At 37.1% G+C, this 20936-nt stretch overlaps 1 protein-coding gene across 1 annotated transcript; it reads left to right on the forward strand.

The window, feature by feature from the left end:
• Positions 1–6934: 6934 nt before the first annotated feature.
• LOC110218537 (stromal membrane-associated protein 1-like) lies at positions 6935–8503 on the forward strand. The gene is given in 4 exon segments (XM_021001289.2): positions 6935–7058; positions 7174–7369; positions 7371–7481; positions 7483–8503. Coding segments are annotated over 4 exon segments (1356 nt in total). The 5' UTR covers positions 6935–6939; the 3' UTR covers positions 8413–8503.
• Positions 8504–20936: the final 12433 nt, after the last annotated feature.

Below are 20936 nucleotides of genomic sequence, written 5' to 3' on the forward strand. Positions count from 1 at the left end.
AGAAAGAAAGAAAGAAAGAAAGAAGGAAGAAAGAAAGAAAGAAAGAAAGAAGGAAGAAAGAAAGAAAGAAGAAAGAAAGAAAAAGAAAGAAAGAAGAAAGAAAGAAAGAAAGAAAGAAAGAAAGAAAGAAAGAAAGAAAGAAAGAAAGAAAGCAGTGATAAATAGATTATATAGATATATTTCTATATCATTCTATGTATCCTATTCTATGTATCATTTCCATACATTCTATGTATCCTATTTATCCTTTCCCTTCATTACTTAGTACTATTGTCCTTGGGAATCCAACATCCATGAAACTTCTCCATTATGCAGAAAAGAAAATGAATGGGAAGGAAGAAGCAAATACACCTGTTCCTTACTGGTTTTAGTTCTTTAACAAAGTCACTAAATGAAATCTTTTTACTTAGCAGTAGGGAAATGAGAAAAAATAGAATTGTCTGCCAGGGAAGGAATTAAAAAAAAAACAGCTAAAACTAAAGAACCCTTCCCTAAGGCTAGAGTACTTAGTCCTACAAAATCATGACAGCAATTACAATTTAATAATGTTCAGGAATAAGAACATACCTCATAGGAAAGACTGACATATGAACCAATGTCTAACAAAATAAACATAACCAGGGAAACAATATACATAATGACAATGATGGAAGTAAAAAGAATAATAAAAGTTAACTGAAAATTGAGTAATTATAACAAATGAGTATTTGAAAGAATGAATGAAATTTATTTAGTAAACCCTTAATACTAAGCACTGTGATAATTCTGGAAATACAAATACAAAGGTAGGCCTTGTGTTTCTCTAAAGGCTTACATTCTGTTAAGGGGATGTGACTCATATAGTACAATTCCATTTTTTTAAATATAAATTTATTTAGTATTTTATTTTCCCCAATTACATGCAAAAACATTTTAACATTCATTTTTAAAACTTTACCTTCCTAATTTTCTCCCTTGCTTTTTCTCACACCCCTCATCAAGAAGGCAAACAATTAGATATAGGTTATACATGTTATACATGTGTAGTCAAGCAAAACATATTTTCCATATTACTTATGTTGAGAATGAAAACATAAACAAAAAAAACTCAAGAAAAAATTTTTTTAAAAATTTAAAATATGCTTCAATCTGTATTCAGACATCAATTCTTTCTCTGGGGATGGATAGTGTTTTCCTCATAAGTCCTTCAGAGTTATCTGGGATCACTTTATTGATGAGAATACTTAAGTCATTCATAGCTAATCATCTTTGTTCCTTTGTACACAACACATTTCACTTTGCATAAGCTCACGAAATTCTTTTCAAGTTTTTCAAAGAGCATCCTGCTCATAATTTCTTATAGCACAATAGTATTCCATCACAATCACATAGCACAATTTGTTCAGCCATTCCCCAGTTGATGGGCATACCCCCAAATTCCAATTATTTGCCACCAGAAAAGAGCTACTATAAATAGTTTTGTGTATATAAGTCCTTTTCCTTTTTGTTTTATTTTTTTTGGGGGGGGATACAGACCTAAATGGTATACATGGTTTTATAGCCCTTTGGGCATAGTTTCAGTTGCTCTAAAGAATGATTGAATAAGTTCATAACTCCACCAATAGTGCATTAATGTCTCATTTTTTACACATCCCCTCTGACAGCGGTCATTTTCCTTTTCTTTCCTATTAGTCTATCTCATAGATATGAAGTTGTATCTCAGAATTGTATTAATTTGCATTTCTTCAATCAATAGTGATTTTGAGCATTTTTTTCACATAGCTGTAGATAACTTTGATTACTTCATCTGAAAACTGTTCATATCTTTTGATCATTTATCAACTGCATAATGGTCCTTATTTTTATAAATTTGACTCAGTTCTCTACGTATTTGAGAAACGATGTCTTTATCAGAGAAATGTGCTTGTATTTTTTTTCAGTTACTACTGCTAACTGTATTTCCCCCTTTCCCTTTTCCCCCTCCCCTTTATTCTATTCTCTCTCACCTTTCACCTTGTCTCTCCTCAAAAGTGCTTTGTTTCTTACTACTGCCTCCGCCAATCCACTCTCCTTTGTATCACCCCCCACCCCTTCTCTTATCCACTTCCCCTCCTACTTTCCTATGAGGTAAGATAGATTTCTATACTGAATTGAGTGTGTTTATTATTCCCTCCTTGAGCCAATTCTGATGAGAGTAAGGTTCACTCATTTCCCCTACCCACTTCCCTTATCTTCCTCTCCAGCATAAGTTTTTCTTTCCTCTTTAATATGAGATAACACATCCCATTCTACTTCTCCCCTTCACTTTCTCCCAGTGCATTCCTCCTTTTTACCCTTTAATTTTATTTTTTAGATGTCATCCCTTCATATTTAACTCACACTTTTGCCCTCTGTCTATATATACTCCTTTTCACTTCCCTAATAATGAGAAAGTTCTTATAAGTTATAAGTATCATCTTCCTATGAAATAATGTAAATAGCTTAAACTTATTAAGTCCCTAATGATTGCCCTTTCCTGTTTATCATTTTTATGCTTCTCTTGAGATTTGTATTTGAAAATTGAATTTTCTCTTCAGCTCTGGTCTTTTCATCAAGAATGCTTGAAAATCCTCTATTTCATTGAATATCCTTTTTGTCACCTGAAATATTATAGTCAGGGGCAGCTAGGTGGTACAGTGGATAGAGCATTGGCACTGAGTCAGGAGGACCTGAGTTCAAATCCAGCTTCCAACACATAACACTCACTAGCTGTGTGACTGTGGGCAAGTCACTTAACCCCAATTGCCTCACCCAAAAAGAAAAAAAAATAAAGATTATAGTCAGTTTTTCTCAGTAGGTAATTCTTGGTTGTAATCCTAGATCCCTTGCCCTCTACAATATCATATTCCAAGACCTCTGAAACTTTAATGTAAAATCTGCTATGTTCTCCAAACTTTGGCTCCATGATATTTGAATTGTTTCTTTCTGTCTGATTGTATTATTTTATCCTTGACCTGGGAGCTATAGAATTTGGCTATAATATTCCTTGGAGTTTTCATTTTGGGATCTCCATTTTAACCTCTGGTTTTGGAACATTAGGGCAGTTTTTCTTGATAATTTCTTGAAAGAGGAAGTATAGATTCTTTTTTTGATCACCACTTTCTGGGAGTCCAGTAATTCTTACATTATCTCTGCTGGATCTGTTTTATAGGTCAGTTTTTTTTCAATGGGATATTTCACATTGTCTTCTATTTTTTCATTATTTTGATTTTGTTTCATTGTTTTATAATTTCTGATGCAGTCATTAGTTTCCATTTGCTCCATTCTAATTTTTAAGAAATTATTTTCTTCTATGAGCTTTTGTACCTCCTTTTTGATTTGACTAATTCTACTTTTTAAAGAGTATTTTTATTTCTTCAGTGATTTTTTTTGTGTCTTTTTTCCATTTGTCCAGTTCTGCTTTTCAGAGCATTCTTCTTCTCATTGGCTTTTAGTGCCTCTTTTACCATTTGGACTAGTCTGTTTTTTAAGGTGTTATTATCTTCAGTATTTTTTGTGTCTCCTTTACCAAGCTATTGACTTTTTTCATGATTTTCTCCCATCACATTTATCTTCCCAATTTTTCCTCTTTCTGTCTTCCTTAATTTTCAAAATCCTTTTGAGCTAATCCATGGCCTGAGAACAATGCATCGGATTGGAGGCATTGGATGCTGAAACTTTGACTTTCCTATCTTCTGAGTGTTTGTTTTGATTTTGCTTGTCACCATAGTAACTTTGTACGGTCAGAATGTTTTTCTGTTGTTTGCTCATTTTTCCAGTCTATTTCTTGACTTTTAACTCTTTGTTAAAGTGGGGCTCTGCTTCCAGGTTAAAGGGTGCACTTTCCCAAGCTTCAGGGGTTTTGTGAAGCTATTTTTCAGAGATATTTCTAGAGACCTATAAGTTTTTAGTTATTCCAAGATGGTATGACCTAAAGAGACATGTCTTTACCACTCTCCTGGCCTTTGCCTATATCTTTGAGTGACCACAAGCACTCTTTTCTGCCCTGGAACTGTGAGCTGGGTCCCTGCTCCACTGTGAGCACAACCTCTGGTGTGCTACTGCTCGTGCCACCCAGTACTGTGACTTAGTTCTGATTATGGGCAAAGCAACATAGTCCTGCCCCCAGAGACATCAATGATACCATGTAATCTTCTGATCAGTTTTTTGATCCCTTTTCCATTTGTGGGCTGAGAGATCCAGAAGCAGCCATGGCTGCTGCTTATTCAGTGGCTCCCAAGGCCTGCTCCAGGTTTGCTGAAGCCCAGTCTATACCAGTGGGGCATGCACTATACTGTGTTCCACTCTCACCCAGGTGTGAAAGACCTATCCTGCCAACTTTCTTAGTTGTTTTGGCTGGAAAATTACTTTACCCTGTCCTTTTGTGTGTTCTACCATTCCAGGAATTGTTTTATGGAACTATTTAAAGGTGTTTAGAGGGATTTTGGAGAAAGCTTAGGTGATTCATAACTTTTCTCTGCCACCTTGACTCAGCCCTCTAGGATTCTGTTTCAAGAGGAGCTACAAGGCCAAGCAATCCAGTAGATGTAGCAGGACTATAATGCTAAATCAAGACAGTGTGGAGGACAATAGAAGGAAGAATGACAAGGCCCTGGAGAAGATAATGACCTTGATTGTATAGGAAAAAAATAAGAAAATATGTCCCCTCTTCTTCATAGCAGAGATGGGAGACTGTAGATATTATACACACACACACACACACACACATGTGTGTATGTATGTATGTATGTATATGTATGTGTATATATGTATATGTGCATGTATATATCTATATTATATATATATGTATATATGTGTGTGTATATATGTGTATGTATGTATATATATATATATATATATATATATACATATTCTGTTGACAAACATGTCTTCCCAATGCCCTGTGGGATCATTTTAGATTTCTCTGTCCCTAACATTCACAGACAATGTTCAAACCAATTTCAGGCTACATTGGATGAAAATGTCAGTATCAATAGCTGTGAACTATCACATTAAATATAATTTCCCTTCATCATTTGAATGGCATCATTCAAATATGGCATCTTTGGCCATCAGACATGAGCACATTACAATGGAATAAATAGTGGCTCCAGAATCAGAATCCCAAGATTTTTTTTGTTTATATCTGTGAATTTTTTTTTTTTACATTTTAAAACCTTGCTTATCTTCACATGGACATAATGTCTCTCCTCCTGCTCGCTATCAACCATAGCAATAAATGAAAGCAAAAACATCATAAATAGACATAATACAGCAAAACAAATCCCCACCTTGATCAGGTTAGAAAATGTTTCTCTCTTTTTCTACATTTGATGTTCATCACAAATTTCACCATCAATCTTCTATACTCACTGTTTCTCATTGCAATGTTTTACCAATGAGGAAACTGAGGCTGAGGCAGGTGAAGTGGCTTACATAAGGGCATACAGTCAGTATGTATCAGAATCAGGACTTGAGCTGTTTTTTCCTGGCTTGGAGACCAGTTGTCTTTCCAGTAAGTTGTGATCCCTCTAAGATGTCTTCCCAACTTGGTACAAATCACTTAATCCCCTTGTGCCTCCACTTCTTCATCTGTAAATAAAGGATTGGGCTAGAGGTCTTTGGTGGTCACCTTTAACTCTAGTTCTCTGATCTCATAAGTCTCCTGTGAAGCCACCTCTTTTTTTAAAATTTCTGAACATTATTTGTCTTTAATTGCCCTTGTGAGTTTATGGGACTAAACCCTCCAGCAATTGGTAAAGTGTTTTTTGGGTTCTTTAAATCCTTCTTCTTTACTAGATAATTATGTTCTTTTTCATGTTTCCCTGGTGTAAAGACCAGCATTTTCATTTGGTGAATTAGTTAAACAACAAAAACCAACCAAGAAGAAAATGTATGTTTGCTACTGTCCTCTCCTTCATTGCTTTTTCCTGCACCTTGGAGAAATTTTAATGGGTTTTAGAAGGGAGAAAGTTGGAAAGATACCAGTGAAGTTTAGGAACACAATCAAGTGAACAAGTAGTGATTGTGTCTTCAAACTGAGTTTATGGTTGGATCTTAATGTGATTTTCTTTCATACTCATTAAAGTGTCCTTTATATTTAGTGTACTTTCAAACTTATGCAGAAGTGACAGAAATATTGGCAACAGTGGTACATTTCCCCTTATTAAGCATCATGTATGCATTCATTCAACAACCTTCCATCATTACATAGATCTACATTGCCTCCAAATTTGCCATTTCTTCTTTTAAATCCTACTCAAATTTTCCTTTCCCTCAGATAGTATTTATAAAGCACTTGGTTCAGAACCTGTCATAGAGTAAGTGCATAATCTATGCTCCTTCCCTTGCCTTTCTCTTCCCTTCCTTTCCCTTTCCCATTCTTATAGTCACCACAATAGTCTCATCCCATATCGTCTCATGTCTGCACCAGACTTCTGGAAAGTCATCCTGTGTTTAGCCTCTCCCCTGAATGCAGCCCCTGTTGTTCTAAAGCATTTACTGAGAATTCCCTTTTACCTTTCATATCCAATTAGAAGTCCCGTGTCTAACTCCTGTGTCCTTCCCCACTGTTCCCCAACATGCATCCTCTCTTTCAGTCAAACAAGTCATCTCACAGCCCCAGTGAATACACCATGTTGGTAAATAACTGGTATAGTATGGTATAATGAGATAGAATACAGGAAGACCTGGCTGTGGATCTCACCTCAGACCCTCATTAATGGGTGACCAGGAACAAATCATATACCTTCTCTCTCCTGAAATGTATTTTCCTTTAAAATAGGGACAATAGCTCTGGTGCCGCTGCTTGTGCCGCTGCCGCCGCCTCTCGGGCTAGCTCCTGGCACTGCCAGGTGCGTTAGGCCCCGGCAGCCTCCCCGCAGCCCCAGCGCCAGCCCTCGGCTAGGCTCTGCCCTGCTCTGCCCGTCCCGGCCCCCCGCAATGGCGACGCGCTCGTGCCGGGAGAAGGCTCAGAAGCTGAATGAGCAGCACCAGCTGATCCTGTCCAAGCTGCTTCGGGAGGAGGACAACAAGTATTGCGCCGACTGCGAGGCCAAAGTGTTGCTTTTCTAAGTGAAACTATTTCTTATGAAAGGTCTGGAGAGGTTATGACAATCGAAAAGAAGATTCAAAGGGGTTCAATATAAATTCATGCAGATTTCTAGTCTAAAACAGTCCACGATGGGCTTCCTGGAATATTGGCGTATTTATTTGCATTCGATGTGCTGGAATTCACAGAAATCTTGGTGTTCATATACCCAGGGTCAAGTCAGTCAACCTTGATCAGTGGACACCAGAACAAATACAGTGCATGCAAGATATGGGAAATACAAAGGCAAGAATGCTCTACGAAGCTAACCTTCCAGAGAACTTTTCGAAGGCCCCAAACGGACCCAGCAATGGAATTTTTCATCAGAGATAAATATGGAAAAAAGAAATACTATGACAAAAATGCACTGACTGTTACCAATAAAGAAAATGACCAAAAAAAAGGAAGAGAAAAAGAAGGAGAAGGAGCCAGAAAAGCCTTCAAAACCCATTTCAGCTGAAAAGCCTCAGAAGAAAGAAGACCCGAATCAGGAATTTAAAAGAAGCACCAGCCCTAAAAAGGCAGCAGAACCCACTATTGATCTTTTAGGACTTGATGGCCCTCCTGAAGTGCCTGTGACAAATGGTAGTACTACTACCATCACCACTACCCTGAATGATGACCTGGATATCTTTGGCCCAATGATCTCTAATCCTTTACCAGCAACAGTCATACCCCCAGCCCAGAGCACCCCCCCCCCCCCCGTACCAGTAGCTGCCACTTTAACTACCGGATCTGTGGATCTGGATCTGTTCACTGAGCCAACTACAAAAACAGAAGAATCAGCAAAGAAGCAATTGTCCAAAGACTCCATCCTATCCCTATATGGGACGGGGACCATTCAGCAACCAAGTGCTCCAGGTATGTTTATGGGCACTTCAGCTATGCCGTTTACCTCACAAGCACCAACCCAGTTTCAAGGCTTTCCATCCATGGGAGTACCTGTGCCTGCAGCCACGGGAATCATGGGAAATATGATGGGACAATCGGTACCCGTTATGGGACAAAATGCAAGCATGATGGTTGGCATGGCAGTGCCCAATGGGTTTGTGGGAAATGCACAAACTGGTGTGATGCCACTTCCTCAAAATGTTGTCGGGTCTCAAGGAGAAATGGTAGGACAGATGGGAGCAGCACAGAATAAGTTTGCTATCCAGCAAACTCAGCAGCCCCAGTGGAATCTCTCTCAGATGAATCAGCAAACGGCTGGAACGAACATCACCAGTGCTAGCAGTGCTGTGGGTTTTGGCCAACCCCCCAATACAGCAGCAGGATGGTCTAGAAGCTCATCGGGTCAGACTCTCAGCACACAGCTGTGGAAATGAAAACTGCAGTAGGAGTTTCATCCAGAATTATCACCACCTGACATTCCTTGATAAATGCATCTAGTTCCCCTGTTTATTCATGTACAGATTCTTTCCCCCCCCCCCCAGGTTGTTCATATTAAGAATTAACTGACTGACCATATTGGTCTCTATTGATTAAATTTGATGTAGTAAAAAGCAGGTTGAGAATCCATATTGAGGTCACTGGCAGCTTTTTTCATACTACACACGATTTCATAAACCACATTCTTGGAGAAGCTGCTTAGTCAATTCCAATAGTCAGTTTTATTCTCAATAAGATTATAGGTCTACTGTTTGCATATAAGGGAAGTAGTTACCATGTTAGTAATACCTCTAACAGTGTAAACCCTGCCCCCAAATTAGTCAGTAATCCTGTAGAAAGGTACTATATGAACAGATGTTTAACCATATAAATAGAACGTAAATGTATCACTGAGCACTGTTTTCTAGTGTATCAAAATTCTTTTATTTCATCATTCATTTCACTGTGATGTTGTTATGGTGTGCTTAACAGGGAACATGGTTAGTGAAAGGAAGATAAACCTGGATGTCACCACAAAATTTAATCTGCTCAAAGAATAAAGAAATCCCGAGTATTTCCTCTGAGTCTCCTATAATTGGGATCACTTCTTGTGTACATAGTGCTAAGCTGCAGAGCACTCCTTGCACTAGATGCGTACAGGGTATCTACCAAATAGTACTTTTAATCCTTGAAGGTATATCCAGGTTTATGACAGTAATTGTATTTACATTTTATGGTGCCTAGTATTGACAAAATGTTATTTCCCTATATTAAACAGATGAATCCATCAAAAAAAATAAAATAAAATAAATTTAAAAATAGGGACAATAATACCTGTAATACTTACCTCATGCTGTTGTTGTGAGGATGAAATGAAATTAGTATAAAGCCCTTTGAAAACGTTAAAACATTATGTGAATGTGCACTACACTAATGTAACTGCCCCATTGCTCTTGCCTAGGCCCAGACCCAAGGCATGCTACTTCCTCTTTGCCTATATAAAGCCCAACCATCCTCAAAAACTTTACATTAATCTTCACTTTCCTAGGAAGCTGCCTTTTATTCCATCTCAACAACATGTACTGAACTTCTGCACTTATGGTGAACAACATACAGTTCAGTGAACAGAGGCATATAGATGGCACAGTGGATAGAGGACTTGGCCCAGAGTCAGGAGACCTGAGTTCAAAACCTGTTTTAGACACTTATTAACTGTGCAACCCTGGGCAAGTCACTTACTTAGATCTTTCATCTGCAAAAATAGGCATAACAAGTAGTACTACCTCCCAGGTTGTTATGAAGATTAAATGAACTAATATTTGTGAAGTATTTTGTGAACCTTAACTACTGTGTAAATGTTAGGTGGTAATGTGGTGGTAGGTAGTAATGGTAGTAGTAATAGTAGTGGTAGCAGAAGCAGAAGAAGAAACAGTAACAGTAGTAGTAGCAACAGCAGCAGCACCAGCAGTAACAGTAGTAGCAACAGCATTAGTCGTAGTAGTCGTAGTAGTCGTAGTAGTCGTAGTAGTCGTAGTAGTAGTAGTAGCAGTTTATGGAGAGCTCACACAGGGCAAGCTGTAATCTGGTGGTCAGAAGAAGCAATGCAAGGACACTCTCAAGGTTTCTCTTAAGAATTTTGGATTTGATCGTGTGATATGGGAGACACTGGCACAGGACCACCCAGCATGGCGTGCCCTCATCAGAGAGGGTGCTGTGCTCTGTGAGCAAAGCAGATTTGAAGTATCTCAAAAGAAACACAAGATACACAGATTTAGAGAATCTACCCCAAATGTTCACATGCACTACTTGCACTTGACCTGTGGTAGGGAATTCCGGGCTAGTATTGGTCTGATCAGCCACAGTTGGATGCATTATAACTTGATTCTAACTTGGTGATGTTATTTTGGTCCTCTTTGAGAATGAAGGACAGCCACCAACCAAGTAGCAGTAGTAGTAGTAATAGTAGTAGTAGTAGTAGTAGTAGTATAGTAGTAGTAGTAGTAGTAGTAGTAGTAGTAGTAGCAGTAGCAGTAGCAGTAGTAATAAGTAATTTGTTGTTGTCTTTTGGGGCTTAATCCATTTATTATTTAATATACATAAGTTCAGTCTTACTAACTAGAAGGTTACCTTCTTAGAGTCAGAGAGTTTTATGATGTTTGTATGAGTGTTAGAGCACTCAGTACAGTGACAAATTGTATCATCTCCAATAAATATCTCTCAGTTCATTCATTTCTGACTATCTCTGAAAGGGTTTAGCTGGCCACAAAACACTGGGATTCCTAGTTCTTCCCATTTTGTGAAGAGAAGAAATTAATGGGGAGTTTAGCCCTCAGAATGCATGCAGGAGGTTTTCACTACTAAGGTAAGAATTTGGGTGATGCACAAAGAAAACCAAACATGGAGGAGGGAGAGATGGTGGTTGTTTGACGTCAGCAAGCAAGACTTGGCCACATCTGCAATTTCCTTCTTCAAGATCATGGGAGCCATGGGGCTCCTAAATGGACAAGTTGAGAGATGTGTATGGCTGTTTTAATGACACTAGTCACAGGAACTGCTGAGATGAACCAGCTGAGTGAGGAACGGACACTTCTTACCCTGCTTCTGCCTTACATTTGTTTAGTTGTGTGTACATACTTATCCTGTTATAGGCCACATTTGCCATATTTAATTTTATTTACCATAAATATTTTTGACTGTTGTTATGATACCTGGTGTCACTGTTTTGGGACTGAAGGTGAAATGGTAACCATACAGGAGAGGATAATCTTTCTTAATATAAGGCCAGGAGTTCATGCCTCAGTCCATTATTAGAGAGTTACACTTTCTAACTGGGAGCATAAGCATAAGCCATTTCATAAACTGACTTCCAAGTATAGAATTACTATGAACACAAGCCACGTTTTATATATCTGCCCCATAGACATGAGCCTAAGAGTATCTAAAAGTTACACATTTATTCATGCATCCATTCCCTCATTCATTTCTGTATTCATTCAACAAATACTTTGCAGGCTAAGCTTATTTCAAGCTTATTTATTTGCAAATGTTTATTTCTTAGTGATTGTGTATGTTCATTTTTAAATTAACTGAAAGCAAATCATCCAATCTTTCTGTCTGTTCATACATTTTTGCACTTATTCAAAATTTTGCCTATCTCCATTTTGTACCAAGCAGCTCTGTCAAGCCTTAGGAAACAGCTCCCCCAAAGCATCACAAGACTCAGACACCATTTGCAGACAAAAGTAGCACTTTTTAATGGCACCTTTGACATCTTTTCAAAATGCCAATGATTTTGAAACATATACTTTTTGGCTTTGGAATTCGCAGCTATACAATCTCTCATACAAATAAGGAAAAACACTTGCCTAGGTAAAACACATGAGAAAAGAACTTTGGCAAGGTGTGAACACACTGTCTACAGAACATTTGACAGTTTTGAAATGCTGAAAACAGCTGTGCATAACTGTTAACTTGGCATTCACACCTATGATTCAGTAGGTAAGTACAGCAAGTATCCACCTGTGACCACAGGAGCATGAAAGCAAATTGAAACAAGAATACCACCTCCCTACTCCCCTCAATTCAATTTCCAACTCAAGCAAAAAAAAAAAAGATCAAGAAGGGCATAATATAATCAGTTAGGTATAGAAATCTAACTTGTCCTACAGGCAGTAGGAGGGAAAAGGGTAAAGAAAAGGGAATGGGGAAAGAAAAGGGGAGGGGGGAAGAAGGGAGGGAAGCAGCAGTAAGACTAAAGGGGAAGAAAAGGGAAAGGGATAAAAAAAGGGGGAAGGGACTGAAGGAGGCAGTGGTCAAAAGCAAAACACTAGTGAAGGGGAGAAAGGAAAAAGGAGAAAGAAAAGCATAAATGGGGGGGGAAAGAATGGAGAAAAAGACACAGATAAGGGACAGCTAGGTGGCGCAGTGGATAGAGCACCAGCCCTGAAGTCAGGAGTACCTGAGTTCAAATCCAGCCTCAGACCAAATACTTGACATCTACTAGTTGTGTGACGCTGGGCAAGTTACTTAACCCCAATTGCCTAAAAAAAAAAAAAGACACAGATAGTAATCATAACTGTGAATGTGAATGGGATGAACTCTCCCATAAAATGGAAATGGATTGCAGAATGGATTAAAAACCATAATCCTACAACATGTTGTTTACAGGAAACACATTTGAAAAAGAGTGACACATACAGGGTAAAGGTAAAAGGCTGGAGAATATATTATGCATCAGCTGAAGTGAAAAAAGCAGGGGTAGCAATCCTGATCTCAGACAAAGCAAAAGCAAAAATAGATCTAATCAAAAGAGATAAGGAAGGAAACTACATCCTGCTAAAATGAAGTAATATCATTACTAAACATATATGCACCAAATGGTAGAGCATCCAAATTCTTGGAAGAGAAGTTCAGGGAGTTACAGGAAGAAATAGACGACAAAACTACACTAGTGGGGGACCTGAACCTCCCCCTCTCGGCACTAGGTAAGTCTAACCACAAAATAAACAAGAAAGAAGTTAAGGAGGTGAATAGAACATTAGAAAAGTTAGGTATGATAGACCTCTGGAGAAAACTGAATGGGGATAGAAAGGAATATACATTTTTCTCATCAGTACATGGCACATACACAAAAATTGACCATGTACTAGGGCATAAAAACCTCACAATCCAATGCAGAAAGGCAGAAATATTAAATGCATCCTTTTCAGATCATGACGCAATAAAAATTATATGTAATAAAGGGCCATGGAAAGATAGACTAAAAATAATTGGAAACTAAATAATCTAATCCTAAAAAATGATTGGGTCAAACAACAAATCATAGAAACAATCAATAATTTCATTCAAGAGAATGACAATAATGAGACAACATACCAAAACCTATGGGATGCAGCGAAAGCAGTTCTTAGGGGAAGTTTTATATCTCTAAATGCTTACATAAATAAAATAGAAAAAGAGGAGATTAATGAATTGGGCATACAACTAAAAAAACTAGAAAAAAACAAATTAAAAATCCTCAACTAAACACCAAATTAGAAATATTGAAAACCAAAGGAAAAATTAATAAAATTGAAATTAAGAAAACTATTGAACTAATAAATAAAACTAAGAGCTGGTTTTATGAAAAAACAAAAAATAGATAAGCCTTTGGTTAATTTAATTAAAAAAAAGAAAGAAGAAAACCAAATTACTAGTATCAAGAATGAAAAGGGCAAAGCTACCACCAAGGAAGAGGAAATTAAAACAATAATTAGGAATTATTTTGCCCAACTATATGCCAACAAATTTGACAATCTTAGTGAAATGGATACATATTTACAAAAATATAAATTGCCCAGATTAACCAAAGGGAAGTAAAATACTTAAATAACCCCATCTCAGAAAAAGAAATTGAACAAGCCATTGATGAACTCCCTAGGAAAAAATCTCCAGGGCCAGATGGATTTACATGCTAATTCTATCAAACATTTAAAGAACAATTAATTCCAATACTATATAGACTATTTGGGAAAATAGGTGAAGAAGGAGTCTTACCAAATTCTTTTTATGATACAAATATGGTGTTGATACCTAAACCAGGAAGAGTCAAAATAGAGAAAGAAAATTATAGACCAATTTCTCTAATGAATATAGATGCAAAAATTTTAAACAAAATACTAGCAAGTAGATTGCAGCAATTTATCACAAGAATAATACACTATGACCAGGTAGGATTTATACCAGGAATGCAGGGTTGGTTCAATATTAGGAAAACTATCAGCATCATTGAGCATATCAACAACAAAACCAATAGAAACCACATGATCATCTCAATAGATGCAGAAAAAGCTTTTGATAAAATACAACACCCATTCCTATTAAAAACACTAGAAAGCATAGGTATAAATGGAGTCTTCCTTAAAATAATAAATAGCATATATCTAAAACCTTCAGCAAGCATTATATGTAATGAGGACAGGCTAGAAGCATTTCCAACGTGCCCATTTTCACATCCAATAAACCTATGTTTACCTTTTTCATGTCCTTCAGTCCCCAAATTGAGTCCTATTCTCCCAGATCACCTGACTTACTTTGGCTTCTTTTGCCTCAATATAGGGCTTTGACCCCATGGTCCACCACTTTAATGTTTCTCTAGCTAATGACCTAGAATGCCTTGCCCCACTGACCTTCTGCCATTCTTGAACTGCAAATCCTTATCCCTGGGTGACCAACACCATTACATCTGTATTCTTATTTTGGAAATGCTGAAAGTAAGTTCGGAGAAAGTAATGAAAAACAGCATATTTCACTGACTACAGATTTATCCTTTTATTCTCCCTCTAACAATCTTTCATCTAATTTTTCACTTACTATTCCTTCTCCCTTCTCACTAATGATCTACCCACCCTTGGCACTTACAAAAGATGACCAATTTTAGGTTTGCAAAGTGTTTTGTATACATTATTTCATTTGATCCTGATAAAATCCTGAGAGGTGAGTCCTATTATTGTATTCATTTCATAGGTAAGGAAACTGTCCTTAAAAGATATTAAGCACTTTGCCCAGATTCACACAGTTAATAGATATCTGAAGCCGAATGTAGGTCCGATACTGTTCACTACACCCAATATCCTCAAGGATAACAGAAGGCATTTCTGTAATGCCTTAAAGTTTGTATTATGGTACAATAGATTGAGAGGTGGCCTTGGAGCCAGGACTGCTATTCCAGTCCTGACTCTAACCTCTTCTTGTTTTCATGACCCTATGCAAAATATTTACCCACTCAATGCAAGTCCCTAAGACTCTAAACTGTAGGTGCAAACCTGAATTGGCAGTTTACAAGAAGTGTTTCCTCTAACTCTCCTTCTTTTCTGCTTAACCCCTTCAAATCCAGCTAAACACCACATCATTCTACTGCAACTGGTCTCCTGAAAGCTACCAATGATCTCTTAGTTGCCATATACAATGGCCTTTTCTTAATCCTCATTTTTTTTTGACTTCCTGTAGGCTTTGACACTGTTGATCACCCTTTCTTCCTTTATGTTGTCTTCCATCTAGGTTTTCAGGACACCACCAATTTCTGGTTCTCCTCCCACCTAGCCCACCTTTCCAATTTCCTTTGCTAGGTCCTCATCCATATCACATCCTCTAATAACTATAGGTATCTCATATAAGTTCCATCCTGGGTTCTCTTCTTTACTCCCTCTTTACTATTTTATTTGGTGATTTCATTAGCTCGAGTTAATTTAATTAAACATCTCCTTGCTGATGATTCTCAAAATGCCAAATTCTGCCCTAACCACCCCACTAAACTCAAGTCTGGCATTATCCAATTGATTTTCAGACATCTTGAACTGGATTCCAGTAGGCATCTTAAACTTTACATGTCCAAAAGCAAACTCATTATCTTTCTCCCTGAACCTTCCCCCTCACCACCATCTTCCCTAATACTATAGAGGGTAAAACCATCCTCCCAATGCTTCGAGCTTGAAACCTAGGTGACATCCTTGACTCCTCACTGTCTCTCACTCCCCATATCCAATCTGATGCCAAAACTTTTCGACTTCACCTTTACAATTCTTTTTCTCCTCTAACACTGCCACCACTGTAGTACAGATCTTCATCACATCATGCCTGGCCTATTGTAATAGCCTGTTGAAGGAGTTACTTGCCTCAAGTTTCTTCCCAGTTCAATCCATCCTCCATTCAGTAGGCAAAGTTATTTTCCTAAAGTATATGTCCAACTGTGTCATACCTCTACTCAATAAATTCCAATAGTTCTTCATTGCTTCTGAAATCAAATACAAAATCTTGTTTGGCATTCAAAACCTTTCCTAACTTAGACCCCGCCTACCTTTCCAGTATTCTTATACTTTTCTCCCCACCACGTTCTTCTCAACCCAGTGACATTGGACTCCTGGCTGTTACATGAACAAGATACTCCATCTCTTGGATCTGGGCATTTTCTCTACCTGGCCTCCATGCCTAGAGCTGTTTCCCACATCTCCTGTGGCCTTTGCTGGTATCCCAGTGCTTAGCATGGTACCTGGCACTTAGAAGGTGGTTAATTAATGTTTGTTACCTGGTTGCCTGCCTTAGCTCATACAACTCCCCTCCAACCACACTATAAGCTTTAGCCAAAGTGTACTATTATTGGGGCAGCTAGGTGGTACAGTGGATAGAGCACCAGCCCTGGAGTCAGGAGGACCTGAGTTCAAATGCAGCCTCGGACACATAACACTTACTAGCTGTGTGACGCCGGGCAAGTCATTTAACCCCATTGTGTAGGAAAAAAAAGCAAAAAGAAAAACAAGAAAAAAAAGTATGCTATTCTTTCCACATCTAAAGACACACTCACTTTGCCGCATGCATTCCATTATTCAGAATGCCCCCTCTCCCTGGAATGTCCCTCCTCTTCCTTTTTTAACTTATTGAATATTAATCTATCCTTGTAATCACAACTCAAATGTGACTTCCCTCAAGAAATCTTACCTTGTTACTCATAGTCAGTAAGGGCTTTTTTCCTTTAAATATAATATGGTACTCTTTTTTTATAGCTCTCTAACGTACATGGTATATTATGTCATGTATTATAGCTATGTGTGTATATTATCTTCCTAGAATATGAGGTCATTAAAGCCAGTTAAATTTTTCATCCCCATCTGCAAATACCTTAATACTTTCACAAAGAGAAACTTGATAATAAATTTTGTTGCATGACATGTAATATTTGTTGTATTTTATCTAATCAAGAAATAGGATGAAAAAATATACTTAACCAGCTCCCCTAGCTCTGTATTTTAATCTTTTGTGTTTTATAAATTATCCTAGACTCACAGTTTTATAGTGTTCTACATTCAACCAAAAATAGATCTTTTTTTTAAAATCAGATTTTTTTAAAAAGAGAGAAAAATCCTATGTAATTGATACTGACATTTAAAAATAACCTATGGGATAACTAGGTTAAAAGAAAGGGTGGGAGAACAATTAATAAAGATAGAAAAAGAAAAGGAAAATAAAACAATGGGGAAATTAAGTAAGACTGATTTTAGAGTCCTGAAAGGAACCTAATTATATTTGTGCTGCAACTATAATGAAACTCACCGCAATACTTACATTAGCTATGACATACCTTGTAAACTTTTATATTACTTTCCATACATTATTTTTTTATATATAGCACCTACCTATCAATTGTGCATTTAGTTGAACTAGTAAGGAGGGGAGAAGTGACAGATGCAATGATTGACTACATGTTTAGTTATCATGTGAGCAATACTAATAAGTTATGGAAATCATGTTGCACGATTTAATCATTGTATGAACAATAAATTCATGAATTATGAATAAGGATGGATCGTTTTACCTGAATCTTTTTCATAAAATGTATTTCCCACTTACATGGAAGAAGATCAAATCCGGGGGGGGGGGGGCTTTCTTTGTATCCACAGTTTGTAGCACAGAGCACAGAGCCTGGCACATTGTAAGTAGAATAAAAGTGGTATATAGCAGATTTGCAGCTTCATGTGCAATCATCTTTTTATTGTATTATGTTATGGAAATGCTTGTTTTATTCAATAAATTAAAAACAAAATTTAATAATAAAAAAATTAAAGTCTTCAGAAAAATGCTAATTGACTGACTTGTTAATACCAAAATTTTCCACTTTGATTGCACAGATTTGAGTCAAAGAATACTATAACCTCCAAAGAACTGAAAAAGAAAAACAACAAAGGACAATGGAGGTACACACAGTTAGTATGAGCACATTATACCAAAACCATTGGCGAATTAAGTTGCAGAAGCCAAGTAATGACTTTCATTGAAAAAAAGATATGAGCAAAAAAAAAAAATTACCTTGTCCTATGGCAAAAGTGATAGGGTTCTGATAATCAATCTGTTCTCTACTAGTATACTTATGGCTTCTAAAGAACATAAGAAAGATTCCCAGTGTGTCAGTTGGATGCCTGTGATGAACCTAGGGGAGTGAAAAAACAAGAATATACACAGAAAGGCTTCAATGGATTCAATGGATCTCAAGCCATTGAGATCACATATCCATGGGACTATTTAAGAGGATCTTGCTGATCCTGAAATCATTTCCTATTTGCCTTATTTCAAGTCAGTAAGCCTTTAGTTAAGTGCTTACCTTTTGCTAGGCACTGTGCTAGATGCTAGGGATTCAGAGATATCAATGAAATTGTCCCTGCCTTTAAGGAATTTATATTCTACTAGAAGAGACAGCATGTATACTAATAAGTGCAAAATATATAGAAAGTAGATTCAGTGGGAAAGTCTTAAAGTTTGAAGAAATCATCAAATTTTTTTTTATATAGTAGGTAGCTCTTGAGCTGAGCTTTTAAAGGAGCTGAGGGTACCACAAAGTGGAGATGACAAAGGGAACACTCCAAACAGAAGGAGGATAGCCTGTGCAAAGACAGAGAAACAGAAAATGGAATATTGTATCCTGGAAAAAGAAGTTAAGCTTATTTGGCTGGGATGTAGAACACATAATAAGGAACGTGAAGGACAGGACAGAGGGAGGTTATGAAGGGCTTTAAATGCCAAACAGGAGTTTCCATTTTGTAACAGATGCAATAAAGAGCCAATAAAGCTTTTTAAGTAGTGATGTGACTGTTTATGAGATTTTCCCTGATCAAAGAGGGAAGAGAACAAGCATTTATTAACAGCCATGCACTATATCACACACTTTATAAATATTTCATTATTCATGCTTGAAGCAACCCAAACATTAGTGCTGTTATTATTTTGATTTTACAATTGAGGAAATTGAGGTAAATATACTTTAAGTGACTTGCCCAAGGCCATCTAGCTGTAATGAGTGTCTGAGGCTGCATTTTAACTCAGGGCTTCCTGACTACAGAACCAGTGCTCTATTTCACCACTTCCCTGCCTTTAGGGCAGTTGCATGGAAAAAGCACTAGATTTGGGGTAAAAAAAAAATCTTCTTCTCCTTCTGCCATCTACTGTCTGTGTTGCCTTAGTAAAGTCCCTTCACATCCCTATGTCTTAGTCTTCTCATCTGGAAAATAAGTGTGTTGTACAAATTATCTCTCAGGTCCCTTCTGCCTCTCCAACTCTCACTGATATCCCACAAGCCTGCAAATGGTGATGGCCATTAAGCAACAGGGTACGGTTATGACTGAAGTGCTGAATTTCACATCAAGAAAACCTGAACTTAGATTCTGCATTAGACACTTAGAAACTGTGTAACTCGGTTTCTTCATCTATAAAATGGGGACAATAATAACACCTATCTTATAGAATTGTTGGGAGGACCAAATGAGATGTGATTTTACACACACACACACACATACATACACACATATGTATATACATATATATGCACACACACAAATATATATAATGATTTGCAAAATTTGAAGGATTATATACATTTCAGCTATTTATTATTGAAATCAAGTCTGTATTTGTGGCATGGGAAACGGGTGTATGGCACATTGGTAATAGCTTTTAAGATCCTTCAGATTCAAAAATGGAGTTTAAAGCTGTTACCAGTGTTCATGGAGGTAAGGAGTAATTGAATATCCTCAAATCAGACCTGCCTTTGGAATCCATTTTATATCTATTCAGGAATCACAATTATATCTCATTTTGGCACTTCTTAGTACTGCCAAACAATAAGACTTTGGATCAGGAGTGAGTGCTTAGGAAGCAAATAGTATCTTCACCCTCTCTACTCTTCTCTTTCTGTTTATAGCTCCCTGCTTCCCACTCCACATTTTGGATAAGGGATATAACCTCCTTCAATGAAACAAATAAGAAAAATCAGAATTGAACTGGGGTGTGTGTGTGTGTGTGTGTTTGACTCATATCTTTCCCTTATAAAGGATTTAGAAGTCAGGTCTGCAATTAATCAGCTAGATAAGATATATTTATTAAGCTCTTCCTACGTACTAGACACTTTGCTAAGCTCTGAGGATACTACCTCCTAGACAAAAAAATGTAAAAGCTAGATTCTATTCCCAAAGACCCCACAGTTTAATTGAGAGAGACAATATGCAAACAACCTTGTACAAATGAACTACATATAGAATTAATCTGAAATAATCAACAGAGGAAAGGCACTAGCACAAGCATCTATTAAGTGCTTACAATGTGCCAGGCATTCTGCTAAGTACTGGGTATACATAGAAAGGTGAAACTGTGTAGTGCCTATCCTCTGTAAACAATCATGTACATACAAAACACAGGAAATATATCTATATTCATAATGCATAGATAGATACATAAATATATGTTTATAGCAAAAACATATAATGCAATACTGTTTTAAATTTTAATTTATTTTATTTTTAATTTTTAGAATAAAAAAGCATTTCCATAACAGTATAATTTTAAAAATATGATTGCACATGAAACTACAAATCTATGTACAACTTGCTATTCCTTTTAAATATATAATAAAGTTATCATGTAAACTTCTTTTTTCTTTTTTTTTCTTCCCTCTCCCTTCCCT

This window comes from Phascolarctos cinereus, unplaced genomic scaffold (genome assembly GCF_003287225.1).
Source record: "Phascolarctos cinereus isolate Bilbo 61053 unplaced genomic scaffold, phaCin_HiC Scaffold_2;HRSCAF=192, whole genome shotgun sequence".
Taxonomy (NCBI): Eukaryota; Metazoa; Chordata; class Mammalia; order Diprotodontia; family Phascolarctidae; genus Phascolarctos; species Phascolarctos cinereus.